Source organism: Hyaena hyaena, unplaced genomic scaffold (genome assembly GCF_003009895.1).
Source record: "Hyaena hyaena isolate Hyena2069 unplaced genomic scaffold, ASM300989v1 scaffold_276, whole genome shotgun sequence".
In the NCBI taxonomy this organism is placed as follows: domain Eukaryota; kingdom Metazoa; phylum Chordata; class Mammalia; order Carnivora; family Hyaenidae; genus Hyaena; species Hyaena hyaena.
The window spans coordinates 1,145,352-1,169,598 of NW_024080909.1; the positions used below are offsets into that span (position 1 = coordinate 1,145,352).

Consider the following 24,247-nt stretch of genomic DNA (forward strand, 5'->3'; position numbering starts at 1 on the left):
CAGCCTCTGCTTCATGAGGGCCCTCACCAAATACAGTTTCATGATTATATTCAACCCACTTTACTAATGTTACTTCATCTTTTATCATTATTTCATTATTTACCTTTTACTAAAAGATAAATTAGAAAGACTAAAATTGTACGGTAGCAAAATAACCTCAAATTAAAGTTTCCTACTTGAAAAACTGATGGAGAGAGCCACATTTTATCGTGGAGAAGACTGGTGATACCTTACTGCTATTAATAATGGCAGGCAAAATAAAGGAAAGGTGATGTAGTTCTAAATACAGTATTCCTGGAAATTAATAAAGCATTTAACATACAACTGTGATACCTACAGTCACATAGGCAAACACCGAGGAGTATCTCCTCAGTTAGAAGAAAATTATTAGCTTTAGAAGCATCCGAGACGCAGCAGTTTCACCACATGAAAAAAGCACATGAAAGACACAAAATGAAATAGACTTATTACTTTTAGCATGTTAAAAACAATCACATCAAAAAAAGTATACAGATAAAAATGTCATAAATGACATAAGAAAATAGTGTGTGTATATATATTCTGCATATATATATATATATAAATCTACAGTATTTACCACTGTTGACATATATATTTCAGAGCAGCTCAGACGCTGTCATCACACCCTACACTGTACAGCTTAGTTTATTACAAGTCACAGAATCGTGGTTTAAACGTGGGAACGAATATCCTTAGCTACTTTTCGTTATACACGTCTTTCTAAGCCTCCACATGATCTGAACCGAGAGCCTGGGGAAGGCAGGGTTTGGCGTGTGCTTCAGCGTAGTGCTAGGCTGCTGACACACTGCATTTGTTTTGCCATTTAATAACATCATTACCGAGTTGATTAAAATTACATTAGACTCATTATATACATAAAAAAATATTGTCACATTCACTAGCTAAACAAATGTTACTCTCATTTGAAAAGACATACTTCGGTACCTTGAAAGTTTAAAGCTCCAACTTGTGACAAGAAGAGCCATGGGTGTTAGGCTTTCTACTCTTCATTATTCCGACATCGGGAAAGGATGCTGAAAACGAGCTCTCCCGTTACACACAGAGTCATACTTTCTGGGAGTGCCTGAAACTTCGCCAGCGTTTTGGTAACTGTAGTGTAATAGAATATTTTAGAAGACATTGCTCATTTTTTAACCATGAACCTGAATGTTTTTCACTGAGAAAGAAAAAAAAAGGAGATTTTTGAAAGTGGGGAAGTCACGCTCTTTTTAAAAAAAGACTAAAATCTTAAGACTCCTATTAATAATTAGGATCATTGTTTACAATTGTACACAGTGATAACTTAATGGCCTAAGTGCAGCGACATCCACTAGGGCCTTAAAGAAGGGGTGCCAGGGAAAGACCACGTAAACGAAGGCCCGGGACCCGTGAAAGGGCGGAAGTGAGGAGCGGCCACATTGCTGATCCCGCTTTCCAAGGAACTTCAGAGGAGGCTTCTCGGCCGCACCACGTGAGGGCTCACTCCTCGGTAACCCCTCCTGCAGGCATCCCCTGGAGAGCAGGGCCTCAGCTCTTCCTTCGCACCTGGCAAGGAACGTTCTGCTGTGGGCTTTGCCAGAGAAGACCAGAAGAAAGGGCACCAAATACACTACCGCTGCTCTCACACTGACCGGGGCGCGCGGACGCAGCGGGCCGCGCCTTTGGCTACAAACTTACTTTGAGCGCCCCGATGTTTAAGCACCATTAAGTGGTGAGCCTTGCTCTCCAGTGTCTTTAATTTTCAGATGGAAAGAAAATGGCTGCAAATGCAGAGAAGCTGAATCAGGTCAGGGCAGACCCTTACGGCACTTTAGGACCTGGGTGAAAAATAGATGGGGGAAAAACAAAATTTGAGTGAAAGATAAGTTAAGGAAAGGAAGAATAGTAAGTTATCCCATGGATATAGATTAAAATTAGTTTTTTTTTAAATGTTTCTTTCATTCTGTGTTCAAATGTGGGTGCACAGAGGCCTTTTGGTATCTACTAATAGATATGTACACTACATTTAGCCTTAAAAATGTCTACTCTATGCAGTTTTTCAGTGCTTTATAACATTTCTCAAAAGAAGATGGGCTAATGGAGTAAAAATGCTCAGGTTTTGGAGAAAGATATAAATAAAATGAATGACGAATTATCATCATGCCTGCACCCCTCAACGCCACTGCTGTTTCCATGTTAAATTCTTTTCAACAGATCCAGTGATGATGCAATTTAACAAACGCTCATCTTAAGCAGCATCTATGTGGGGATGAAACGCTTCTACACATTACTAGCATGTACTGGAATTGTGCAAGATGTTTACAATAGTATGAAATACTGCTTTGGCAATTATAAACATAGCAATGTAGGTTTCAAATGGTTTATATTCTCTTGTCTTTACCAAGTATAGATAAATTCTCACAGCAATACTGATTCTTGAATAGAAAGTCCATCCCGATTTCTGTAGTGATATCCTGGAGGTGAGGGCCCTGAATATTGATACCCAGAGGAACCGGCATCTTCTAAACCTGGTGAAGTTCTATATCGCACTGGACTATCTACGGAAACTGCCGGGAGGCCATGGTCCTGAAAGGGAATATGCTGAAAGGCAGAATATTTTGGAAACTTGCTCAAGTGGCTACGGTTGGCATCTTGAGTCCACAGCTGTCCGTGAGTCTCAGGTCTGTATGTGTAACTGACTTCTGACCATTTTCTGTTATCCGGCAGATAATCCACTGGAGGGATGATGAATTTCCCATTCTTTGGTGACTCCAAATTACCTGAATACCCCCCAGCACCAGTCTCAACAGGAAGAACTTCTATTCGGCTGGATGGCAGGACCAGAGGAAGCGGGCGGCTGTACGACTTCTCTGGAGAAGCGTCAGCTGAAAGGGCAGAGCCGTAAGGCCTCCTGGAAGGACTCACTCGCATCCCATGGGTGAGCTGTGGAGACGCAAAGCTGCTGTTCGTGGCAGGGGCGTGTCTGGGAGAATCTCCACGGTACACAGGGGGGTTGCTGTAGGAGGGCGGGTGCGCTGTCCTGCGATCCTCCCCGTCTAACGGAGACGAAGACTTTGTGTAACCCGCAGGCTGCACTTTAAAAGTGAACTTGTTTGGTACTCGTGACGGACTAGACCCTGGCTCCATGTGCTTCCTGGGGCTGTGAGAGTACGCTCTTTCCAGCGCCTCTTCGATAGGAGCGCCGCTGTCATTCTCAGGCACGTTATCGTACTGGGAGGCAGTGGAGCCCCGTTTCCCTTCATCAACGTCCCAAACCTTCATCTTTGGCCGCACGTTTGATAACCGAGCATCGGCAGAACTTGGGATGCTGGCTGTGAGGGAGGGGTGTGCTGACCTACTTCTGCCTTCAATGGCATATTTGGCAGTTTTTTCAAGAGCTGAAACATCTGACGGCTTATTCCACTTGGGCACAAACTCCTTCCTGATGGTTGAAGTGGCATTGCTATTCTGGTTAGCAGCTGCATGATTATACTGCCTCGAACTGTCTTGTGGGCCAGATGGAAGTTTTCTCTGCAAATCTGCTTCGTCTTTAAGCTTTTTACTGTCTTCATCCACGGATTTCCTTCTCAGTGCCCTTACTCTTTCTGGTGTACCAACTCTACCTTCATGGTGAGGGGAATGCTCATGTTTTTTGTGAGGTGAGGAACCGCTCTCTCTTCTGCTGCTCAGAGGGGAACTTGACCTGCCAACACTTCTTTGACCATTGCTTAGGTGACTGATGCCAGCAGATTCGGGTGGAAGCTGTCCCAAAGGTTTCCGTGGGTATTCATCCTCTTTACCTAGAGAGAAAGACAGACCCACAAATAACATAAATACAGCAGTAAAGAGTATCAAAATAAGAACCACATTATGCACAGTTGTATACTTTTCAAATGAACACTCATACTCATACACCACGGGATTGGGGTGGGGGGAGTTAGGAGAAGCAGTTTTTAGAGAGACTGATATGAAAACATACCAAAAGTCAAAATCTTATTAGACAATGTGCAAGTGGGAATATTCTATGAACTTCCGAGTAAGGTTCATACAATTATGTAACATGTGATTCTTAATGTTTTCCTAAGCTACACTGTTATGTGCTTCTTCAAGGACGCAGAGCGGATATTCTCACTTTCATCACTACAGCAGCCATGCTGGTCAGCAGTTCCATGGCCTACCGTTACTTTAGCTTTAGTTGGCCTCAACTAAAATGGTCTCGAAATCTCAGTAAAACCTCTCCTATCAACTTTAAGCAGGTCTACCAAACTGAAAAGGCAGGTGATGACCAAGCGTGTTCTCAAAGTTGTCCCCAAACAGCTTTTCTTATCACTATTATTATTATTGTCTTAAGTACACAGTATAACTTCATGACAAAAAGAAATTAACACTCTATCTCAAAGTTAATGCCTCTAAAAGGATCCTACTTCAAAAGCAAAAGAGGGGGAAAAAAAAGAATTTAAAAAGAACAAGAAAATCACACTGAATACTTTCAGTTTTATATTTTACATCATTAAACCAGAAAATTAATCAAGAATGAAAAGGAAGGTGTAATAAATTGGCCATTTAGCACACAGTTTAGGACACTCACTCTCACCATTATTCACCAGTTATTACACACAGTGCCGACAGTCCTAGCCACAGCAGCCAGACAACAAAAGGAAATAAAAGGCTTCCAAAGGAAGAAGTAAAACCTTCCCTCTTTGCAGATGACATGATACTATATAGAAAAAAACGGAAAGACTCCACCCAAAAGCTACTAGGACTGATAAATGAGTTCAGGAAAGTCACAGGATACAAAACCAATATACAGAAATCTGGTGCGTTTCTATATACGACTAATGAAGCAGCAGAAAGAGAAATTACAAAAATGATCTCATTTACAATTGCACACAAAATAATAAAATATTGAGGAATAAACCTAACCAAGGGAGTGAAAGACCCATAACTCTGAACACTGCAAAAGCACTGATGAAAGAAATTGACAATGACACAAAGAAGTGGAAAGACCTTCCATGCTCATGGAAGAACAGATATTGTCAAAATGTCTATACCATCCAAAGCAATCTACATGCTTAATACAATCCCTAGTAAGACACCAACAGCATTTTTCACAGAACTAGAGCAAACAATCCTAAAATTTGTATGGAACCAAGAAAGACCCTGAGTAGCCAAGCAATCTAGAAAAAGAAAAACAAAACTGGAGGCACCACAACTCCACACTTGAAGCTATACTACAAAGATGCAGTGATCAGAACAGTCTGGTGCTGGCACAAAAACAGACACACACACATCTATGGAACAGAACAGACAGTCCAGAAAGAAACCCACAGTTACACGGTTAATCAGTCTTTGACAAAGCAGGAAACTACATGCAATGGGAAAAAGATAGTCTCTTCAACAAATGGTGCTGGGAAAACTGACGGCAACATGCAAAAGAATGAAACTGGGCCATTTTCTGACACTATACACAAAAATAATCTCAAAATCGATAAAAGACCTAAACGTGAGATCTGAAACCATACAAATCCTAGATGAGAGCACGGGAAGTAATGTCTCTGATATGGGCTGTAGCAACATTTTTCTAGATGTCTGCTCAGGCATGGGAAACAAAAGCAAAAATAAACTATTGGGACTACATCAAAATAAAAAGGTTCTGCACAGTGAAGGAAAAAATCAGCAGAACTAAAAGGCAATGTACTGAATGACAAAAAATATTTGCAAATAACATATCAGATAAAGGGTTAGTACCCCAAAATATAGAGAGAGCTTCTACAACTCAACACTCAAACAGCAAACAATCTAAGTTAAAAATGGACAGGAGACATTAACAGACACTTCTCCAAAGAAGACGTACAGATGGCCAACAGACACATGTAAAAATGCTCAATATCACTCATCGTCAGGGAAATACAAATCAAAACCATAATGAGCTATCACCTCAAACCTGTCAGAATGGCAAACACGAAACACAACAAGCAATAGGTGTTGGCGAGGTGTGGGGGGGAAAAAAGGAACCCTCATACACCCTCATACACCGTTGGTGGGAATGCAAACTGACACAGCTACTGTGGAAAACAGTGTGGAGGTTCCTCAAAAAGTTAAAGGTAGAACCACCCGAAGGTCTAGGTATTGCACTACTGGGTATTTACCCAAACAATATAAAAACACTAATTCCAAGGGATCCATGGACCCCTGTGTTTACTGAAGCATTATTTACAATAGCCAAACTATGGAAGCAGTCCAGGTGTCCACTGACAGATGAACAGAAAAGAAGATGGGCTATACATATACACTGGAATATTATTCAGCCATAAAAAAGAATGAAATCTTTCCATTTGCAACAACATGGATGGGGCCAAAGAGTATAACGGTAACTGAAATAGGTCAGAGAAAGACAAATACTACATGATTTCACTCCTATATGGAATTTAAGACATAAAACATTTTAAAAAATGAAAAACTGAAAATGATTATAATAATGTAGACATCCCATAAATATCACCTTGAAAAAAAACAAAAGACTTCCCTTATACCAATTCCATGGTTTAAAATATGTTTTTCATGAGGTGCCTGTTTGGCTCAGTCGGTAGACATGGGATTCCTACCTATCTTGGGGTTGTAATTTTGGGCTCCTACATTGGGTGTAGAGATTACTTTAAAAAAAATCTTTAAAATAAATTTTTCACATATTGAAAAATAATCATCTCACCTACAAATATGCAGCTGCTCTTCAGGTATCTCCCTGCCTATCCATATATAGAGTTACTGAGCAAGCTCTGCTCTGGGGACCAGACTAAGCAATGTGTCACCAGAGGCGAGTGCACAGACCCCACTTTCATGTAGCTCACACTCTGGGTGATGATAATTTTGTTCTTCACCCACATATCGGACTTTTAAGATATTAAAAAAATACATTCGGTGAGCTTTTCTTTCAGAGGGGAGGGAGCAGAGGGTGATGGAGAAACAATATCCTTTAAAGAGCTAAGCTACCCCAGAATCGGAATTAAGCCAAAAATAATCTTTGTGCTCTTCGATTCCAGGGATTTTTAAATGTTTTCAAAGGAGGCTCTTTTTTTTCCAAACCAAATTTCATATGAGGCCCCAACATATAAAGAAAATATAAACACAGCTGCTCTGATAAAGTGGAAAGTCACCTCTTTTCTTCTTCCTCAATCGGGCAGCTGCTCAGAGGCCGAGGCTCAAGCCCTAGTTCTGCCTGCCCTGAGTAGATGGGAACAGAGCCTCAGGGAAGCCGTGTGCTCTCGCGGCAGACACGAATGGGGCCCAGGACCCGTGTGCTCACCCCCAGCTCGCTGCTGGCTGCCACCGTGCCACATTCATTACACTCCAGAGATACTTTTGATGGTTTTAGCGGATTCTAACTTTATTTTGACAATATTGTCAGCTCTCAGTTTTGCACATTTGAAAGCACACAAATCACTAGAGTTGGCAATTACGGTTTATTTATATGTATCAAGCAAATACTATGGCCCAGGCACTGCCCAGGGAGCTGGCAATCCAGGAAGGACACGAACGATGAAGTCCCCGTCCCCGTGGAGCACACATGCCAGCTGGGCAGAGCTAGGAAGACAGCACCAGGGGAAGGCAGTGGAAGTGAGTCGGGGTGGGGCGGGGCAGGGCAGGATCATGCAGGGCAGAGCTCCGGCGAGCACAGAGGCGCGCTGTGCCTCGAGCAAGGGACAAGCAGAGACCAGCTGGGGAAGAGGAACAGCAGTCACACCACACAGGGCCTTGAAGCATATGGTAAGGGCTCTGAACTTCCTTCTGAGTTAACTGCCAACTACTTTTCAGCAGGAGAGTAACATCACCTGATACCTATCTTATCAAGTTCACTTTGGTGGGCTGGACCTACATTCTGTAATATAATAGTTAATAGCTAACATTCATTAAGCACTTACCATGCGTCAGCTACCACCTAAAAAGCTACATATACAGCATTTAGCAATAGGCACATAATGTAGGTCACTGCTATGACCTCCCAATGTACAGAGGAGGAAACTGAGGCAGAAATGAACTCGTGCAGGGGCTCCTGGCTGGTAAGCGGCAGGTGCACAATTCAAAGCTAGAGCTGCTTCTGGCTTTGAGCGCTCCGGGACAGAATTATATACTCGTGGGGTCCACACACCTGTCTGGGCGCCGGGTGTGGGAGCAGAGAGAAGGCAGATTTGGGGCTTAAAGACAATAGTAGAGGGGCACCTGGGTGGCTCAGTCGGTTAAGCATCCGACTTCAGCTCAGGTCATGATCTCACGGTTTGTGGGTTCGAGCCTCACGTTGGGCTCTGTGCTGACAGCTCAGAACCTGGAGCCGGTCTTTGGATTCTGAGTCTCCCTCTCTCTGACCCTCCCCTGCTCATGCTGTCTCTATCTCTCTCTCAAAAATAAATAAAACATTAAAAAACTTAAAAAAAAAAAGACAACAATAGATACCAGTCAGTGACAGGGGTAACCAACATCCTTCTCGTATCTTTTTACTGTAAGAAAGACATTTTGTGGTCATGGACACGATAGTTTAAGTGATGACCCAAACAATGAACTGCTCATTGATGATGAAAGTTGTCCCTGGTAATAAACGCTGTATATGAAATCGTCTGAGGCAATTCCACAGCAGGTCTGACTAGTCTCACAGGAACTGCTAGCATCAAGGTAAAGGAGGTGACCCACATGCAGCCCGAGTCGAGAATACTCACATGTAGCTACTTAGCCTATTGGGTCAAAAATTAACAATAAAAATAAAAATAAAATCAATCCGTGGTCCCAAAAGCTTTTACCAGCTCTACAAACAGTTATCCACTTAGTTCCAGATAAATGTAGGAATTCTGTCTTCCCTGTAGACAGGTAATGCCAACAAGCAAAATATCAAGAAGATATAAAGGCCTATGTAATCGAAAAAACTAAACTTCAGACTTTCTAGTCCCCACTTGGGCCATTTTCTAAGGGCACAGCACAGGAACCTGAATGGCAAATTCAATGGCTGGCTGATAGCCCATCAGATAAAAATATCGGCCAGTCATCACAACACAACACCCTTTCTAGGTTGGTGAGTAGGAAGCTGATGAAAAACATAACCATTAAAAGGAACAGGAAAACACTGGCGCCCAGAGTGGAGAATTCATGCCTGCAAAATGTGCTGTCATGGGGACAAACCCGGATTAGCTGTAGAGACTCTCATGCTGAGCCCTTTAAGCTGCCCCCTTCTCCACCACTTGAGTGGCTTCTGGCGGCCTGCAGAGAGAGCCACCAACATTTCAGTTCATATGAAATCATTTGAAATGTTTAAAAAATTCTCCATGGCAGTGTTAAACACACCACCACCAGATTTCAAACTGAGGTGTTGCTGCCCCGCGCACGGATGTGGACGCCCTAGAACATCCATCTAGGAGTGAAATGTTTCTTATCCTGGACGGGGAATGCTCACGTCCGTCCGGCTTTCAGTGTTGCAATCTGTATCAATTCACAGCCCATGAAAACTGAACTCCCTTGTAATTAGGGTTTTCCAAGGTTAGCTAACTGCTAGGGACTGAATGTTGTGTCCCCCCCCCCCCCAAGAACGCATATGCTGGAACTCCCCAGTGTATCAGTACCTGGAGATGGTGTGTGTGGGGTAATTAGGTCATGATGGTGACCCGATGGGATTAGTGTCGCCGCCCCCCCCCCCCCCCCCCCCGTCTTCAGGGTGGAGCAGTGGACGGGGCCACAAGGGAAGTATGATCTGCCCTGTTTTGAACCCCCCTCTGTAAAGGTTTCTAGGAAAGCAGCCAAGTCGCACCACAACGTGGTCAACAGTGGACTGAGGAGTGGCCCCTGGCAGAATGGGGAGGAACACCCCATCGGAGGAGCAGAGGTCAGACAGGGAGCCCTGGACCAGGTGGGGGACGGCCCTTCTCCCTCCATCATCACACCCTCCCAAACATACCAGACAGGTGCCACTTAGAGGGAGGAAAAGCCCAACCCTGATTCCTGTGTGAAGCACTGGGCAGTGCCTGGCACGCGGCAGCCCCGGTGAGGACTGGCACGGTCCGCGTCCTCTGAGCTGGCCAGGGTACTCGAGCAGGGTTTAATTTACCACAGGATAGGTCTGTGTGTGTTCTCTCCTTCGGCAAAGTCTGTGCCTAAAAGCTACCTCACTGTTAGGGGCTAAATTGTGTCCCCTCAGGATTCATGTGTTGAACTAGCCCCTAAATCCCTCAGAATGCGACATTTGGATATAAGGACCTTACAGAGGTAATTAAGGTTAAATGAGGTCACAGGAGGGGGCCTCTCAAACAGTATGACTGACGTCCTTGTAAGATGTATGGACACAGACCGGGAGACTTTGCAGGAAAGACCATGTAGGAAGACGCCCAACACTTTGATCTTGGACTTCCCAGCCTCCAAAATTATGAGAAAATACTTCTCTGTTGTTAAAAGCCACTTTATCGGGGTGCGTGGGTGGCTCAGTTGGCTGAGCGCCCGGCTTTGGCTCAGGTCATGATCTCACGGTTTGTGGGTTCGAGCCCCGCGTCGGGCTCTGTACTGACAGCTAACTCAGAGCCTGGAGCCTGTTTCGGACTCTGTGTCTCCCTCTCTCTCTGACCCTCCCCTGCTCACACTGTCTCTCTCTCTTTCTCAGAAATAAATAAAAACATTAAAAAAAAAAGCCACTTTGTCTGTAGTATTCTATTATAGCAACCTGACCTAAGATACTACCCTTAAGTCTATATCCTCAGTCTCCAAACTGACTTGCTGTAGTAAATACAAACTGAATGAACGGATTGCCTTTTTCTGCCAGTTAAAAATCACATATTATACTGAAATTATAATTTATAATTACACTTTTATGGTCCTAGCATATTTTCAATGTCGGCAATGTAATGAAACCAACTGTAGCAATTAAAAAGTATTTCACATAACGTCAAAGACAACTGAAGAAAACAAACGTGGAAGGCAGACACTGGTCCATAAGGTTTCATTACTTTGCAGACTCCCATATGCCATTTTGTATGTCTTGTGGTCACCAACATATGCCAGGGACGGCCCATTTAGGCTTGGCTTCCACGGCACTGCCACAGACATCCAGCTATACTGACTTATTGACAATGACGGACACGAAAGGGCATCTTTGTAAACGTGTTGCCCAGAATTTAAGCAAAATTCCAGATTTGGACTAACTGAACCAGAGTAGAAAGGGGTTAGTTAATAAGGGACCAATTCAGTGAAAAGATTTAAAAAGAAACAAACAAAACAAAACAACAAAAAAACCTTGGGGGAGGTGGAAGGAAGAAAGTGGGGAAAAAGACTATTATGAGAGAAAATGGAACATCTCTGGTGAAATATGGCCATGTCGCAGACTGGTCCTATATTCTAGTGTCTACAGACTTTCATTCTGAAATCCTTTAGATACATAAAAGGCATATATATTGGTAAAGACTAGCAGGACACAGAGTAAAATTAAAATGTAGGATTATGGACATAAGGCATGTTTTTCTCAGGAAAAGGAATAAGAAGACTGAGAAAAAAGTAACAGAGAGACCAAGGAAGTAATTCATGTATGAAACAAAATGGAAAGGTATGAATCATACATACATACACGGGAGACTTAATTTTTCAATATAAAGGGTAAGAAAAGTGTTCACCTTACATTTAACACTACCTCATATTCAAGTCAATACAAAAGTTTTCTAAAGAAGGGGCATTAATATTCTGTGTATCTACGCACCATAGCAGAAGTAAAAGAAAACTTTAACATGTTCCATTTCCTGAAGAGGAAAGAGGGTCAAATTCACTGTGGGGAAAAAAATCGGCAGCCGTCCTAAAATGTCAAAAAAGTAGCATCTCTAAATTCTTTCATGGTAGCCCATGACACATTTCCCTTTCCCCTAGTAGACAATAAATAACCTAATTAAAGTAACTTCTTCTTTTGTATTCCTACCTCTAGTATCTAAGATAGTAAGGGAGTCACAAGTAAGGTGCTGACAAAATGTCCATTCATTCATATGTAACTAATATGAATTATAGTAATGACACACTGTTCGTATAAAGAGTGCAGAAACATAATGGTTTTTCTTTTTTCCTTTCATTCATTCATTCATTCATTCATTCACTCATTCATTCATGGATGGCTTAAAACATCAGAACTTTATTCCCTCACAGTTCTGGAAGCCAGAAGTGTGAAGCCAGCATCACTGGGCCAAAATCAAAGTGTTGACAGAGCCACACTCCCTCCAGAGGCTCTAGAGTAGGTCCAGCTCTTTGACTCTCCCAACTGGTGGTTCCTGGCATTGGCTGACTTGTGGCCACATCAATCTTCAGGCCCAGCGTCTTCGACAATCTGTCTGCCTCTTCACACCACCTCCTCCTGTGTGTGTCAGACCTTCTAATGCCTCCTTCTCACAGGGATACGCGTCATTCCATGTAGGGTACACTTGGATGATTCAGAATAACGTCCCCACCTCAAGGTCAAAATTTAACCTCTTATGGACATTGACTTCCAGGCTTTGGTTTACCCACTTGTACTTTCAAATTAAGGCTTCTTGAGAGACACTTTTTTTCTGTCTTCCAATAAAACTTTATTTAAAAAAGAGGAGGCTGGTCAGATTTGTCCTTTGGATTAGAGTTATTCAAACTCCAATTTAAAGGGTAGGACTCATTCTAATTTCACCAGTTTTTCTTTTCTTTTTTTTTAGGGGCTCACAAAGTCTTTTTTGTTCTTTTGTTCTTTTCTTTCTTTTAACAAAGACTGTCTATAAGCCTTGCAGTTTAATATAAAAGGTTAAATTTGATAAAAGTATCATAAACCTTGATAAATATACAACTAGAGTATGAGATGCTAATTTACATCTTTCTGAATAGAATACAGGAAAAAAGGCGTTTTAAGGAATAAGGAGTCTGAAAAATACAACTAAAACTATGTTGATCGATATTTTCTATCCATCTTTGAATCTAATAATGTTTTATACTATTGGTACTGAATTTTTTTTTTTAATTTACTTTTTAATTTACATCCAAGTTAGTTAGCATGCAGTGCAATAATGATTTCAGTAGCAGAATCCAGTGATTTATCCCCTACATATAACACCCAGGACTCATCCCTACGAGTGTCCTCCCTAATGTCCCTTCCCCATTTAGCCCATCCCCTCACCCAGGACCCCTTCAGCAACCCTGTTTGTTATCTATATTTAAGAGTCTCTTGTGTTTTGTCCCCCTCTGTTTTTATATTATTTTTGCTTCCCTTCCTTTATGTTCATCTGTTTTGTATCTTAAATTCCACATGAGTGAAGTCATACGTATTTGTCTTTCTCTGACTAATTTCACTTAGCATAATATGCTTTACTTCCATCCATATTGTTGCAAATGGCAAGATTTCATTCTTTTTAATTGTTGGGTAATACCCCATTTTGTATGTGCGCGCACACGCACACGCACACACACACACACATACCTTCTTTATCCATTTATCTGTCGATGGACACTTGGGCTCTTTCCATACGTTGGCTATTGTCAATAGCACTGCTATAAACATTGGGGTACACGTGCCCTTTCGAAACAGCACACCTGTATCCCTTAGATAAATATTTAGTAGTGCAATTGCTGGGTTGTAGGGTAGTTCTATTTTTAATTTTTTGAGGAACCTCCATACTGTTTTCCAGAGCGGCTGCACCAGTTTGCATTCCCACTAGCAGTGCAAAAGGGCTCCTCTTTCTCTGCCTCCTCACTAACACCTGTTGTTGCCTGAGTTGTTGATTTTAATTATTCTGATGGGTATGAGGTGGTATCTCAATGTAGTTTTGATTCATATTTCCCTGATGCTGAGTGATGTTGAGCACTTCTTCATGTGTCTGTTGGTCATCTGGATGTCTTCTTGGAAAAACATCTACTCATATCTTCTGCCCATTTTTTCATTGGATTATTTGTTTTTTGGGTGTTGAGTTTGATAAGTTCTTTACAGATTTTGGGTACTAACCCTTTATCAGCTATGTCATTTGCTAATATCTCCTCCCATTCTGCCACTTGCCTTTTAGTTTTGCTGTTTCCTTCACCGTGCAGAAGCTTTTTATCTTGATGAGGTCCCAACAGATCATTTTTGCTTTTGTTTCTCTTGGCTCTGGAGATATGGTGAGTAATAAGTTGCTGCGGCTGAGGTCAAAGAGGTTTCTGCCTGCTTTCTCCTCAAGGATTTTGATGGCTTCCTGTCTTTATGTTTAGGTCTTTTATCCATTTTGAGTTTATTTTTGTGTATGGTGTAAGAAAGTGGTCCAGTTCATTTTTCTGCATGTCACTGTCCAGTTTTCCTAGCACCACTTGATGAAGAGATTGTGTTTATTCCATTGGATATTCTTTCCCGATTTGTCAAAGATTAGGTGGCCATACATTTGTGGGTCTGTTTCTGGGTTTTCTATTCTGTTCCATTGATTTGTGTGTCTGTTTTTGTACCAGTACCGTACTGTCTGGATGATTACAGCTTTGTAATACCTCTTGAAGTCTGGGACTGTGATGCCTCCCTCCAGCTTTGGCTTTCTTTTTTAGGATTGTTTTGGCTATTTGGGGTCTTTCTGGTTCCATACAAATGTTAGGATTGTTTGTTCTAGCTCTGTGAAGAATGCTGGTGTTATTTTGATAGGGATTGCACTGAATATGTAGACTGCTTGGGTAGTATTGAGATTTTAATAATATTTGTTCTTCCAATCCATGAGCATGGAATATTTTTCCTTTTCTTTTGTGTCTTCTTCAATTTCTTTCATAAGGTTTCTATATTTTTCAGTGTATAGATTTTTTTTACCTCTTTGGTTAGGTTTATTCCTAGGTATTTTATGGGTTTTGGTGCACATAATGGTTATTAATACCCAAGATCTACCAGCTAAGAAATTAAATGTAGCAGCCTTTAGAGAGGAAAAAATTCCCATGCAGACAAAATGACACTGTATCTAATTAATTCCTAAGTGGTAATCTCTCAACAGGTACTAGGACCTTGTAGCAGGTAGAGGGTGAATACCTCAAATGTACAAAGACATAGAGAGGATAGAGCCTCTTTGCTCCCCCAGAGATTTCCAGTACTTCTTCCAGGAAGAAGGCAAAACAATGTGAAAAAGGCAGCAGATGATCTAAGAAGGAGGTTTCCAAAGTGTGGGCACTTAAAAAAACCCAACTCCTTCCAATTTTAAAGACAATAACACACGAGACTAGGGAGGATAGGGTATTCACAGGTGCCGGGCTCAACAGCAGATTAGGGCTTGTTTAATTTAAAACAGTGGCCGGTCACACCTCCTTTCTGTAGTGACTGGTGACCTGGGGGACATGCTAAAGACTAACAGGTGGAATAACACATGGCTCATGATCCCGGCATCAACATCCACCTTCCGTAAATACCCACTGCCTGGCAACACTGGGGGATCAGGCCATGTTCACGTTATTCCCATAGGTGACCAAACACCTCTGACCAGTGTACCATTCTCAGTAGCCCAACAATGCTCAAATGTACACACGCTGCCTGCATTTCAGGGCAGGTCCTCGGCCCTCGGGGCGACACTGGCTGTGAAGGAGGGCTGTGTCTCTCGAGAGGAGAGGGAATGAGGAGCAGGAAGAAGTGACCGAGAAGAAAAGAGGGAAGGAAGAGGTGAGGAGAGAAAGCAGGAGAGAGGTAGGAGGAGGTGTGACGGGTAGCGAGAATAACGGAGAGGACCAGAAAGAGAAGGAAGCAGAGCGGAAGGGCAGAAGGTGGAGACAGACAGAGGGAACCGAGGTGCTGAGCAGCGGCTCCCTTCCTGGGGCCACTCAAGTCTGAGCGGGGGATCTGCTCGTGTTTCAAAAAACTGGGCAGGGCAGAGGCCTTCTCCACTCCAACGGCAATACCAAAGCTCAAGGACTTTGTGCCAGGGCAACCCGACCTCGGCAATTATGAAGTCTGGAAGAAAACTCTATTGGATGTTGTTGTAAAGGCAATTCTTTTCTGGAAATGAATTATTCAACTTTCACGGAGCTGGAGATATCTCTGTAGACCCCTCACAAAGGACAAATGCCATTGCCAAGAATATTTTCATATTCTAATAAATATGCTTTGCCCTTTTCCCACAAAAGTCGATCCAAATAAGCATTAAACATTCTTGTACCAACTCTCCTTAGATCCATCTGAACTGACTCGAACCCTGCCACACATATACGCACTAACAGTACTGTGCTTGGCTCTGCTTGGTTTACCTGTCTCCTTTCGCCCCTTTGCAATCGAGTGGAACTATAAGATTCAAGCATAACTGATGTCAAAGCAGATGGCTATGAATAGGCAGTATGTATTAGTGTTTATTATTCATACTTTCATTCTCAGCTTCTTTTCAGGAGCCACAATATTGTGTGTGCTCATTCCATTACAGATGCCTGCCTAGAACTTAAATTCTTCTCCTCTTGAAAACATAGGTGTTTAAAAGAATTACTGCCCTAGTCTTAAAGGGCAGGAAAGCACCACACTTCCTATCATATATAACAGTGAGACATCTTTGTGAAAATATCACATTGATGACAGTTTTTGCCAGGATTCCGTCAAAAGTGGTATTTTTATGCCAGTGCCAACTTGATATATTTCAGAATAAAGGCAAAAAAGTTTATTAGTTTTTTTGAACGTCTTTCTTTGCAAAACAAAAACAGTAAGTAAAAAGAATACTCTATAGCCATCCCTTAAAAAAAAAAAAGAGTCCCTCAAATCCCCTGAGGTTTGTTCATCTTTGATCTTACTCAGGTCTCTGCCGCCACCCAGTGGACATGACGCTCAACTACAAGCCTTGCAGATTAATTGTCTAAGGCATTACCAGCTTTATGCATCCAACAAGAAACACAGAATTACAGCAAAACGCTCTAAGTGCTTTCTCTTGTGAACAATATCCTACTTATAAATATCAACAACAGAATATATGTACTCTGACTCTTCTAACAGTTTTCAGTAAGAAATGGTAGGGGCTGTTGTCAGGAAAATTGTTCTGGGCAAGTCATCTTAGTCCTCTCCAGATCAAATATTAAGACCAACTGAGTTTGAAAATATTGTCACAGAATTAGTCATTTCAAAATATATCTGAAAAATCAAGTGGGTTTATATCTGTTTAATGTGCCCTCCGCCAGAAAAATGTATACAATTCAAGCATTATTACAGCCTTCAACAATCATACCCCCTTTTCTGTTAAGTGACCGAAACACAGGAAAACCGTGGATTGCGAGTAACTTGTTCTGAGTGTTCTGCAAGACAAGCAAACATTTCTAATAAATGTTAACTTGATAAATAAGCGATGTCTTTCAACATGAGTACATGACCCTGACTGTCACATGCTCACAACTGAGCCAATGGTTCTTGTCTCTCTCTCTCTCTGCAGGGCTGTGGGTGACTGTCCCATGCTCGGATGCTCGGCCTTAGGCTGCGGTGTTTGGCAGAAATCAGTGATTTTTCAGAACGGTGGAAGGTGCCCACTACTGGCACTAGTGTATTTTTTTGTCACTTCTAAGCACCTATGGACAGTCCTTTGCTTTTCCAGACAAGAGGAAGCTTAAGAATGCTTTGCTTCCTTCTAGGGCAGGCTGCCTGCAGAAAATACCTGCTGCCTCATTGCCACTTACATTCAACACAGTCTATGACAAGTTTGTCAATACCGTACTGTCGTCAACACCCGTGCGAGCGTATACAATGGCCCCCATGCAGAAAAAGATTCCACTGAGCCAAGAGATAGCAGTGATTCCTTTAGTGATAGTAAAAGTCGCCCTGCACAGTAGCCCTCCTCTCTCGTCTCCCTCACACCAGCCACAAAGGGAAAGGTAAGTGCAGGTTAATTTCTGTTTCTTTATATTGTATTTTCTGTATTACTTTGTATTATATTACATTATTGTAATCATTTTTATATTGCTATTTTTGGGTTGTAGAATGAATCGTCTGAGTATCCATTATTTCTTGGGGAAATTCCCTTTGATTTTCAAGTGCTTTAGTTACAAGCATGCTTCTGGAATGAATTAGGCTCGCAAACCACGGTTTTACTGTAGTTTGCTTTCTAATTTATAGCTGTGAGAGTAAAAACAAATTTTTTGTTTTTGTTTTTGTTTTTTTTTTGTTTTATTGTAGTTAGGTTTGCAGGCTTGACTTTTTTCTCATCGTATAAAATCTGAAGGACAGGGGAGGCAGAGAGAATTACGTAAACATATTTGTCATTATAAATATATTTAATGTCACATACATTCAATAGATCTTTGGGAAATAACTTAATTTTTGTGTTTCCTAGTGTTGCAATTCATATATATAGTAAAAAATGGCATAATATCAACGTCAGGCACTGCAGTCGTGCTGGGGTGATCACCGCCCTCTGGAACTCTGTCGCATGCACATGTCAGAAGAACACGGGAAGCACAGCACTACAAGCATATGTGAGGGAAGGGATGTGGGGGGGTGGGTGCGGGGTGCTACAGGCCCCAAATCCCGCTGACTGGCTGTGCACTGTGGGAGGCTGGGAGTGGCTGGGAAGGCTCCTGGAGGAGACGATGCTTAAGCCAAATGGTGAAAACTGAACGGAGTGGATGTAGGCAAAGGGGCCTGGAAGTGTCCTGGGCGTTCTTGGGGGAGTAGTACATCCTAAGGGACAGAACTGTGGGTGCGCAACACAGCGGAGTGACTGTCGGCAGCAGCCAGTCTGCTGTGGCGTCTGGTGCTGCCCTTGGAGCAGGCTGGGCACCAGCTGGGTGACGCTGGGCGATACCTCACCCCGCAGCCCGTTTCCTCATCTATAAGCTACCACTGCTGACACTGGCGGTGGCACGACCATGAAAGCTTTTCAAAAACAAAGGCCACCTAATGTAAGAATCATGGCCCTTCTAGATGAAAACCAAAAGAACACAGGAGGATTCCACCATGTTCAGAGATCTTTAAAGGTAAAAGGTAAATGTAAAAGACCAAAAACACGCCAAGTCCAATCCTCCCGGGTGGAAAGCAGCAGCCTCCTCTGGGAGAAGGAAGAATGAGCCTGGGTGCAGGGGGGCCCGCAGTGTCCGGGCTGCGTGGCTGAGCACCTGATGGGCGTGGACCCGGCAACAGTCAAAGGGGATTCGTCCTGTGACTTCCGTCACTGACGAGAATTCAGTTGGAGTCCTGGCTCCTATTTCAACTGACAAAGTACCTTCCAAATTTATTTGACATACATTTTTTAATTCCTAAAGATCTAGAACTATAGAAAAATTGAAGAGAATTAAACACAGGATTAATTCTGTATTTTTTTGCATTAAGGAATCTTTTGTATTTAGTATTTTATAAATTACATCAAGAGAACTTGGCCAACTTGCCTTATCATGCCAAGTGAAAGTCATTGGTTTGAACTTGAGATTTGAAATTTATACACAGTAGTGTAACAAATTTTTAAGGGACTCAAGGTTCAGCAAATTCTTAAATTATCAGAGTTAGAAATTAATTCAAGAACTAGGGACAGTTTTGTTTTTAAATTTAAAAGTTGGTATGTTTAAGGGATTGTATATATTAACTTTATAAATCAAATTTAAAATGTTTGTAGAGTTTATTTGCAAAAAGAACAAACATTGGCATTAACATTAACCAAACATTAACATTCCCTTTAAAAGAGAATGGTAAGTTTTCCCACGTCTACTAACTTTTGTAAGCGGAATTAACAAAGTAAAGAAAAACTAGGTTCCTGGATTTGTAACTTTAAGAAATTAAATACTAATTTTAGGAACCTAAATAATTCATGCACCAAAAGTTATCCTGAAGGATATTAACAAACTTGCGTCAACAAATACCTTATTCCAAGGGGCTGTTGAAAAAAAATCCAGTGACATGCTGTAAGTCATCTACCATGCAGGACTGAAAAGCCCGCTCTCACTGTTACTATTTCCAAAGTGTCTGGGGGTGTGCGGGGGAAGAAGGGTAGAGGGTAGGAAGAACAAGCAGACTGGAAGAGGATCTTGGGTCAAACTACGGAGTCTGGGTGTCCTCCCTTCAGCACGCAAGTGTCCCCTGAACAGCTGGCCATTTCACAAGGTCACTCTGGTAATACAAGGAGGTGAGCCACACGGGACTCAGAGCTTCCCGGGGGGCGGGTGAGGGGGTGTGCGACACAGCCCTGCTGGTGAGGCTGGAGAGGAGGGGGAAGCTAGAGAGAGATGAGGAATCGAAAGAAACACGAACTTGGTGTCTGAACAGTCAGTGAACGGACTGCTAGGAAACTGGGATAATGCAGAGAAGATTTTGGAAGAGTCTGGAAGAGGGGTAAGGGGCACTCCGGTGGCTCAGCTGGTTAAGTGTTTGGCTCAGGCCATGATCTCAAGGTTTGTGGGTTTGAGCCCCGTGTGGGGCTCTGTGCTGACAGCCAGCTCAGAATCTGGAGCCTACTTCAACTTTTGTGTCTCCCTCTCTCTCTCTGCCCCTCCCCGGCTCATACTCTGTTTCTCTCAAAAAGAAATAAACATTTAAAAAAAAAAAAAAAAAAAAAAAAAGATGAAGTAAAGTTGAATGTTTTACCGTGACCAGAAACACACAGGAAAAATGGGAAAAATGAACATCTTCCTACATCCAGTCCCAAATTTTGATTACCATTACAAAATAACATACAAAAGAGAAATGGGAATTCTGAAACTGGCAAAGTTTTGCTATAAATAAACAAAACAAAAAATCCAAATTTCCCTAGGACAGAAAAAGACACGTACCACAGCTAAAAGCAAAAAAATGCTTTCCTTTCTTAAAAAGATTCCTTAAGTTTCATGTTGTCTGATACCTAAAATAGAAGGTAACAATTACAATGGCTCTCTCAATTAATCTAAGAAAAACGTGCTCTTGATTCTTCTAGGTCATACGGGCATAAGCGATAGCCAGGCCACACGAGCAGTCACAGTGGACCAACACAGGCTTTTCACCCAGAGCGAACTCCCTAAGTGACAGATTCTTTGTCAGTGTGAACAGAAGACAGGTAGCTGAGGAGAACCAAGGGATATTTCCACCTCAAGATGGCGAGCCAATAGGGTATGCCAGCAACGATGCGAGTCATTTCAGTACCGTGTCAACTACATGTACTTTTATTTATACTGGGTCTTCAAGTTGATTCAGATTAAGAGATGGGGAGCTGAAACTTTCCAACTACTTTATACACATTTACTACTAGCAGCGGTCAACAAGAAGGCAGGATAGAATTCATTAAAGAGAAACAACACAAGATAGAACGCAAACGGCTGGAAAGCAGATGAGCAACATAAAAGAAAAGGCTTGGAATACTCACAACAAACAAAGACTAAAAACACAAACAAGGACATATGATACGATATACTGTGTCAGCAAATTAGGAAGAGGAGGTAATGTTTGATGATAAAAGACGGCTACAAAGAAGCAGTGCACGTTTATGTAAATATATGTGCTTTAAACACAAGGTTATATGTAAAAGCAAAGGAAAAGGACTTGAAGAATATTCCCCAAACTGAAGTAATGGATAGCCTTCATACTTCACTCAATATACTACAAAGATTACCTAGGGTTCTTATGAGAATATATTTGTAAATTGGGTAATAAAACTGAGGAATAGGGGATTTTTTAGGGTAAGCTAGAAATATCTTGCTGCACATAAAAGTAAAGAAATGAATAATCAAAGACTAATAGTGTTGAGTCAGAAGAACACAGGAATCAGTTTAAGGGAGATCCCACTGGCCAAGGGAGAAATATGTAAATATTACAACAATAATAAGTATATCCTATTGAAACAGTAAGAATATATCAAATTTCATGGACTCACAATGAGAAAGCCAAAACAAAAGCTCATTTTTCTGCCACTGGAGATAATCAAGGACATCAACTCCTAACTCGGAAAACTGGGAAAAGAAAACAGCTAAGCATTTATTCTGCTTTTTCAGTAGGAAACACATCTTAAGGTAACTAAGGAGCCTCAGTTGATGAAGGAGAAAAAATGCTTTGTTACAGAAGAAAATCTGCTGATAAATGTAAAAGAAAGAATGGAATTTGAAAATTACTACTTTACAACCTGTAATAAAATACTTGTTTTTGGCAAGGATTATTAATGGAAGCTGAAACCTGCGGGGGAAGATGAAAAGGAAAGTGGTTATCTGTACAATGTCAAACATTATGCCACAGATCACTTGTAATTAAAACGTCTCTGCAATTAAGAAAAATCTTCTTTTTTAAAGTTTGTTCATTTATTTGAGAGAGAGAGAGTAGCATGAGCATGAGGGGCAGAGCAGGAGGGAGGGAGGAAGGGAGGGAGGGAGGGAGAGAATCCCAAAGAGGTTCCCCGTTCTCAGCCCATGGACACTTAACCAATTGCCACCCAGGCATCCTACAACTGGAAACTTTTTTTAAAAATGTTTTTATTTATTTTTGAGAGAAAGACAGAGTATGAGCAGGAGAGAAGGAGAGAAAGGAGACACAGAATCTGAAGCAGGCTCCAGGCTCTGAGCTGTCAGCACAGAGCCTAACACGGGGCTCGAACTCATGAACCGTGAGATCATGACCTGAGCTGAAGTCGGACACTGAGCTGACTGAGCCACCCAGGTGTCCCCAACTAGAAACTTTTAATATGAAATTGATATTAGATGCTATTTGAGAATTATATTGTTAATTTAGATTTGATAATGGCACTATGGTTAGCCAGAAGAAAGTCCTTGTTTCTTAGACACGGAGACTAAACTATTTAGGGTGAAATACCACGAGATCTTAATTTGCACTAAAAACTTATTCAGGGGTGATTGGGTGGCTCAGTTAGTTTAAGTGTCCTGACTCTTGACTTTGGCTCAGGTCATGATCTCATGTTTCATGAGTTCAAGCCCTGCTTCAGCCCCTGCACTGACCATGCAGAACCTGCTCGGGATTCTCCCTCTCCCCTCTCTCTTTGCCCTTCTCCCGCTCATGCTCTCTCTCAAAATAAACAATAAACTTTAAAATAAAATTATTCAATAAGCTATGTGATAGATACATGGGGGTGGGAAGGGTCTTTAGCACTTTTTCTTCTGTACATGGTTGAAAAACGTCTTGCAAAACTTTATACAAATACATTTAGAAACTGAGTGAACAATTTTCTAAGAATATATAAATGATGCACAGGGACCTGAGAAGACAAAATAAATAACAAAACAAAAACCAATAATCAGGCAAACAAAGTTATCAAAGAGTGATTCCCCACAAAACAAGTGTATCAGACTAAAACAACTTCATAAGTGGGGCACCTGGGTGGCTCAGTCAGTTAAGCGTCTGACTTCGGCTCAGGCCATGATCTCGTGGTTCGTGGGTTCGAGCCCCACGTCAGGCTCTGTGCTGACAGCTCAGAGCCTGGAGCCTGTTTCCAATTCTGTGTCTCCCACTATCTCTGACCCTCCCCTGATCACACTGTCTCTCAGAAATAAATAAAACATTAAAAGAAAAGTTCCATAAGTGTATTTTGAGCTCTTAAGGAACAATTTTATTCATTTATTTATTTATTTATTTTAATATTTTTATTTATTTCTAGGAGAGAGAGAGAGAGAGAGAGACAACGTGAACAGGGGAGGGTCAGAGAGAGAGGGAGATACAGACTCTGAAATAGGCTCCAGGCTCTGAGCTGGCAGTCAGCAAAGAGCCCGACGCGGGGCTCAAACCCACGAACCGCGAGATCATGACCTAAGCGAAAGTCGGACACTTAACCGACTAAGCCACCCAGGCGCCCCAAGGAACAATTCTAATACGACATAAAATTTTCCAGAACACAGAGGAAGAAGGAAACTTTGCATACTACGATGATAGCATAACCTGGTAATACACGGAAGTTTTAGTTCATTGTTATGCAATCCTACACAGGAATAACAACAAAAAAGTTAAGTAAAATATTACGAAGTATAAATCATCAGTACTCTGATAGAATAATTCATCACAACCAAGCGAACTTTATCCAAGAAGTATAATGGACTGTTCACAATTAGAAAAAACATTAATAAAATTCACATATTAAAAGTTCTTAAAGAGACCTTCCTCATTTGTGCCTAAAAGGCATTAAAAAAAAAAAAACTCTCAACATCCATTTTTTAATTTTGAAAAAACAGTAACAGTTTGACGCCTTCTTGAGATGAAAAATACATAAGAAGCGTAAGTATATAAAAGGAAGAAAAAATACTACTATTTGATGATAATTGTGTATCTAGAATCTTGGAAAATGTGAGGGAATCAATCTGGCTATCCAGCATGAGAGCTACAGAGAACGGGAGAGGCTTCTGGAAGAGTCAGGAAAACACCAGGAACGCGTCTCCCCCCTAGACA

General features: G+C 41.7%; 1 protein-coding gene across 2 annotated transcripts in view; it reads right to left on the bottom strand.

Moving 5' to 3' along the window:
* Positions 1-454: 454 nt before the first annotated feature.
* Positions 455-24,247, bottom strand: part of USP6NL (USP6 N-terminal like) — a 177,284-nt gene continuing 153,491 nt past the window's right edge. The window contains exons 15-16 of one of the 2 annotated variants that reach the window (XM_039246017.1): positions 2,402-3,800; positions 455-1,838 (exon numbers count right to left, since the gene is read on the bottom strand). In XM_039246017.1, the coding sequence (XP_039101948.1) occupies positions 2,419-3,800 (1,382 nt within the window). In that variant the 3' untranslated portion in view covers positions 455-1,838; positions 2,402-2,418. Of the gene's footprint in view, positions 3,801-24,247 lie in introns of both variants that reach the window. The other variant, XM_039246016.1, reaches the window with a different exon arrangement.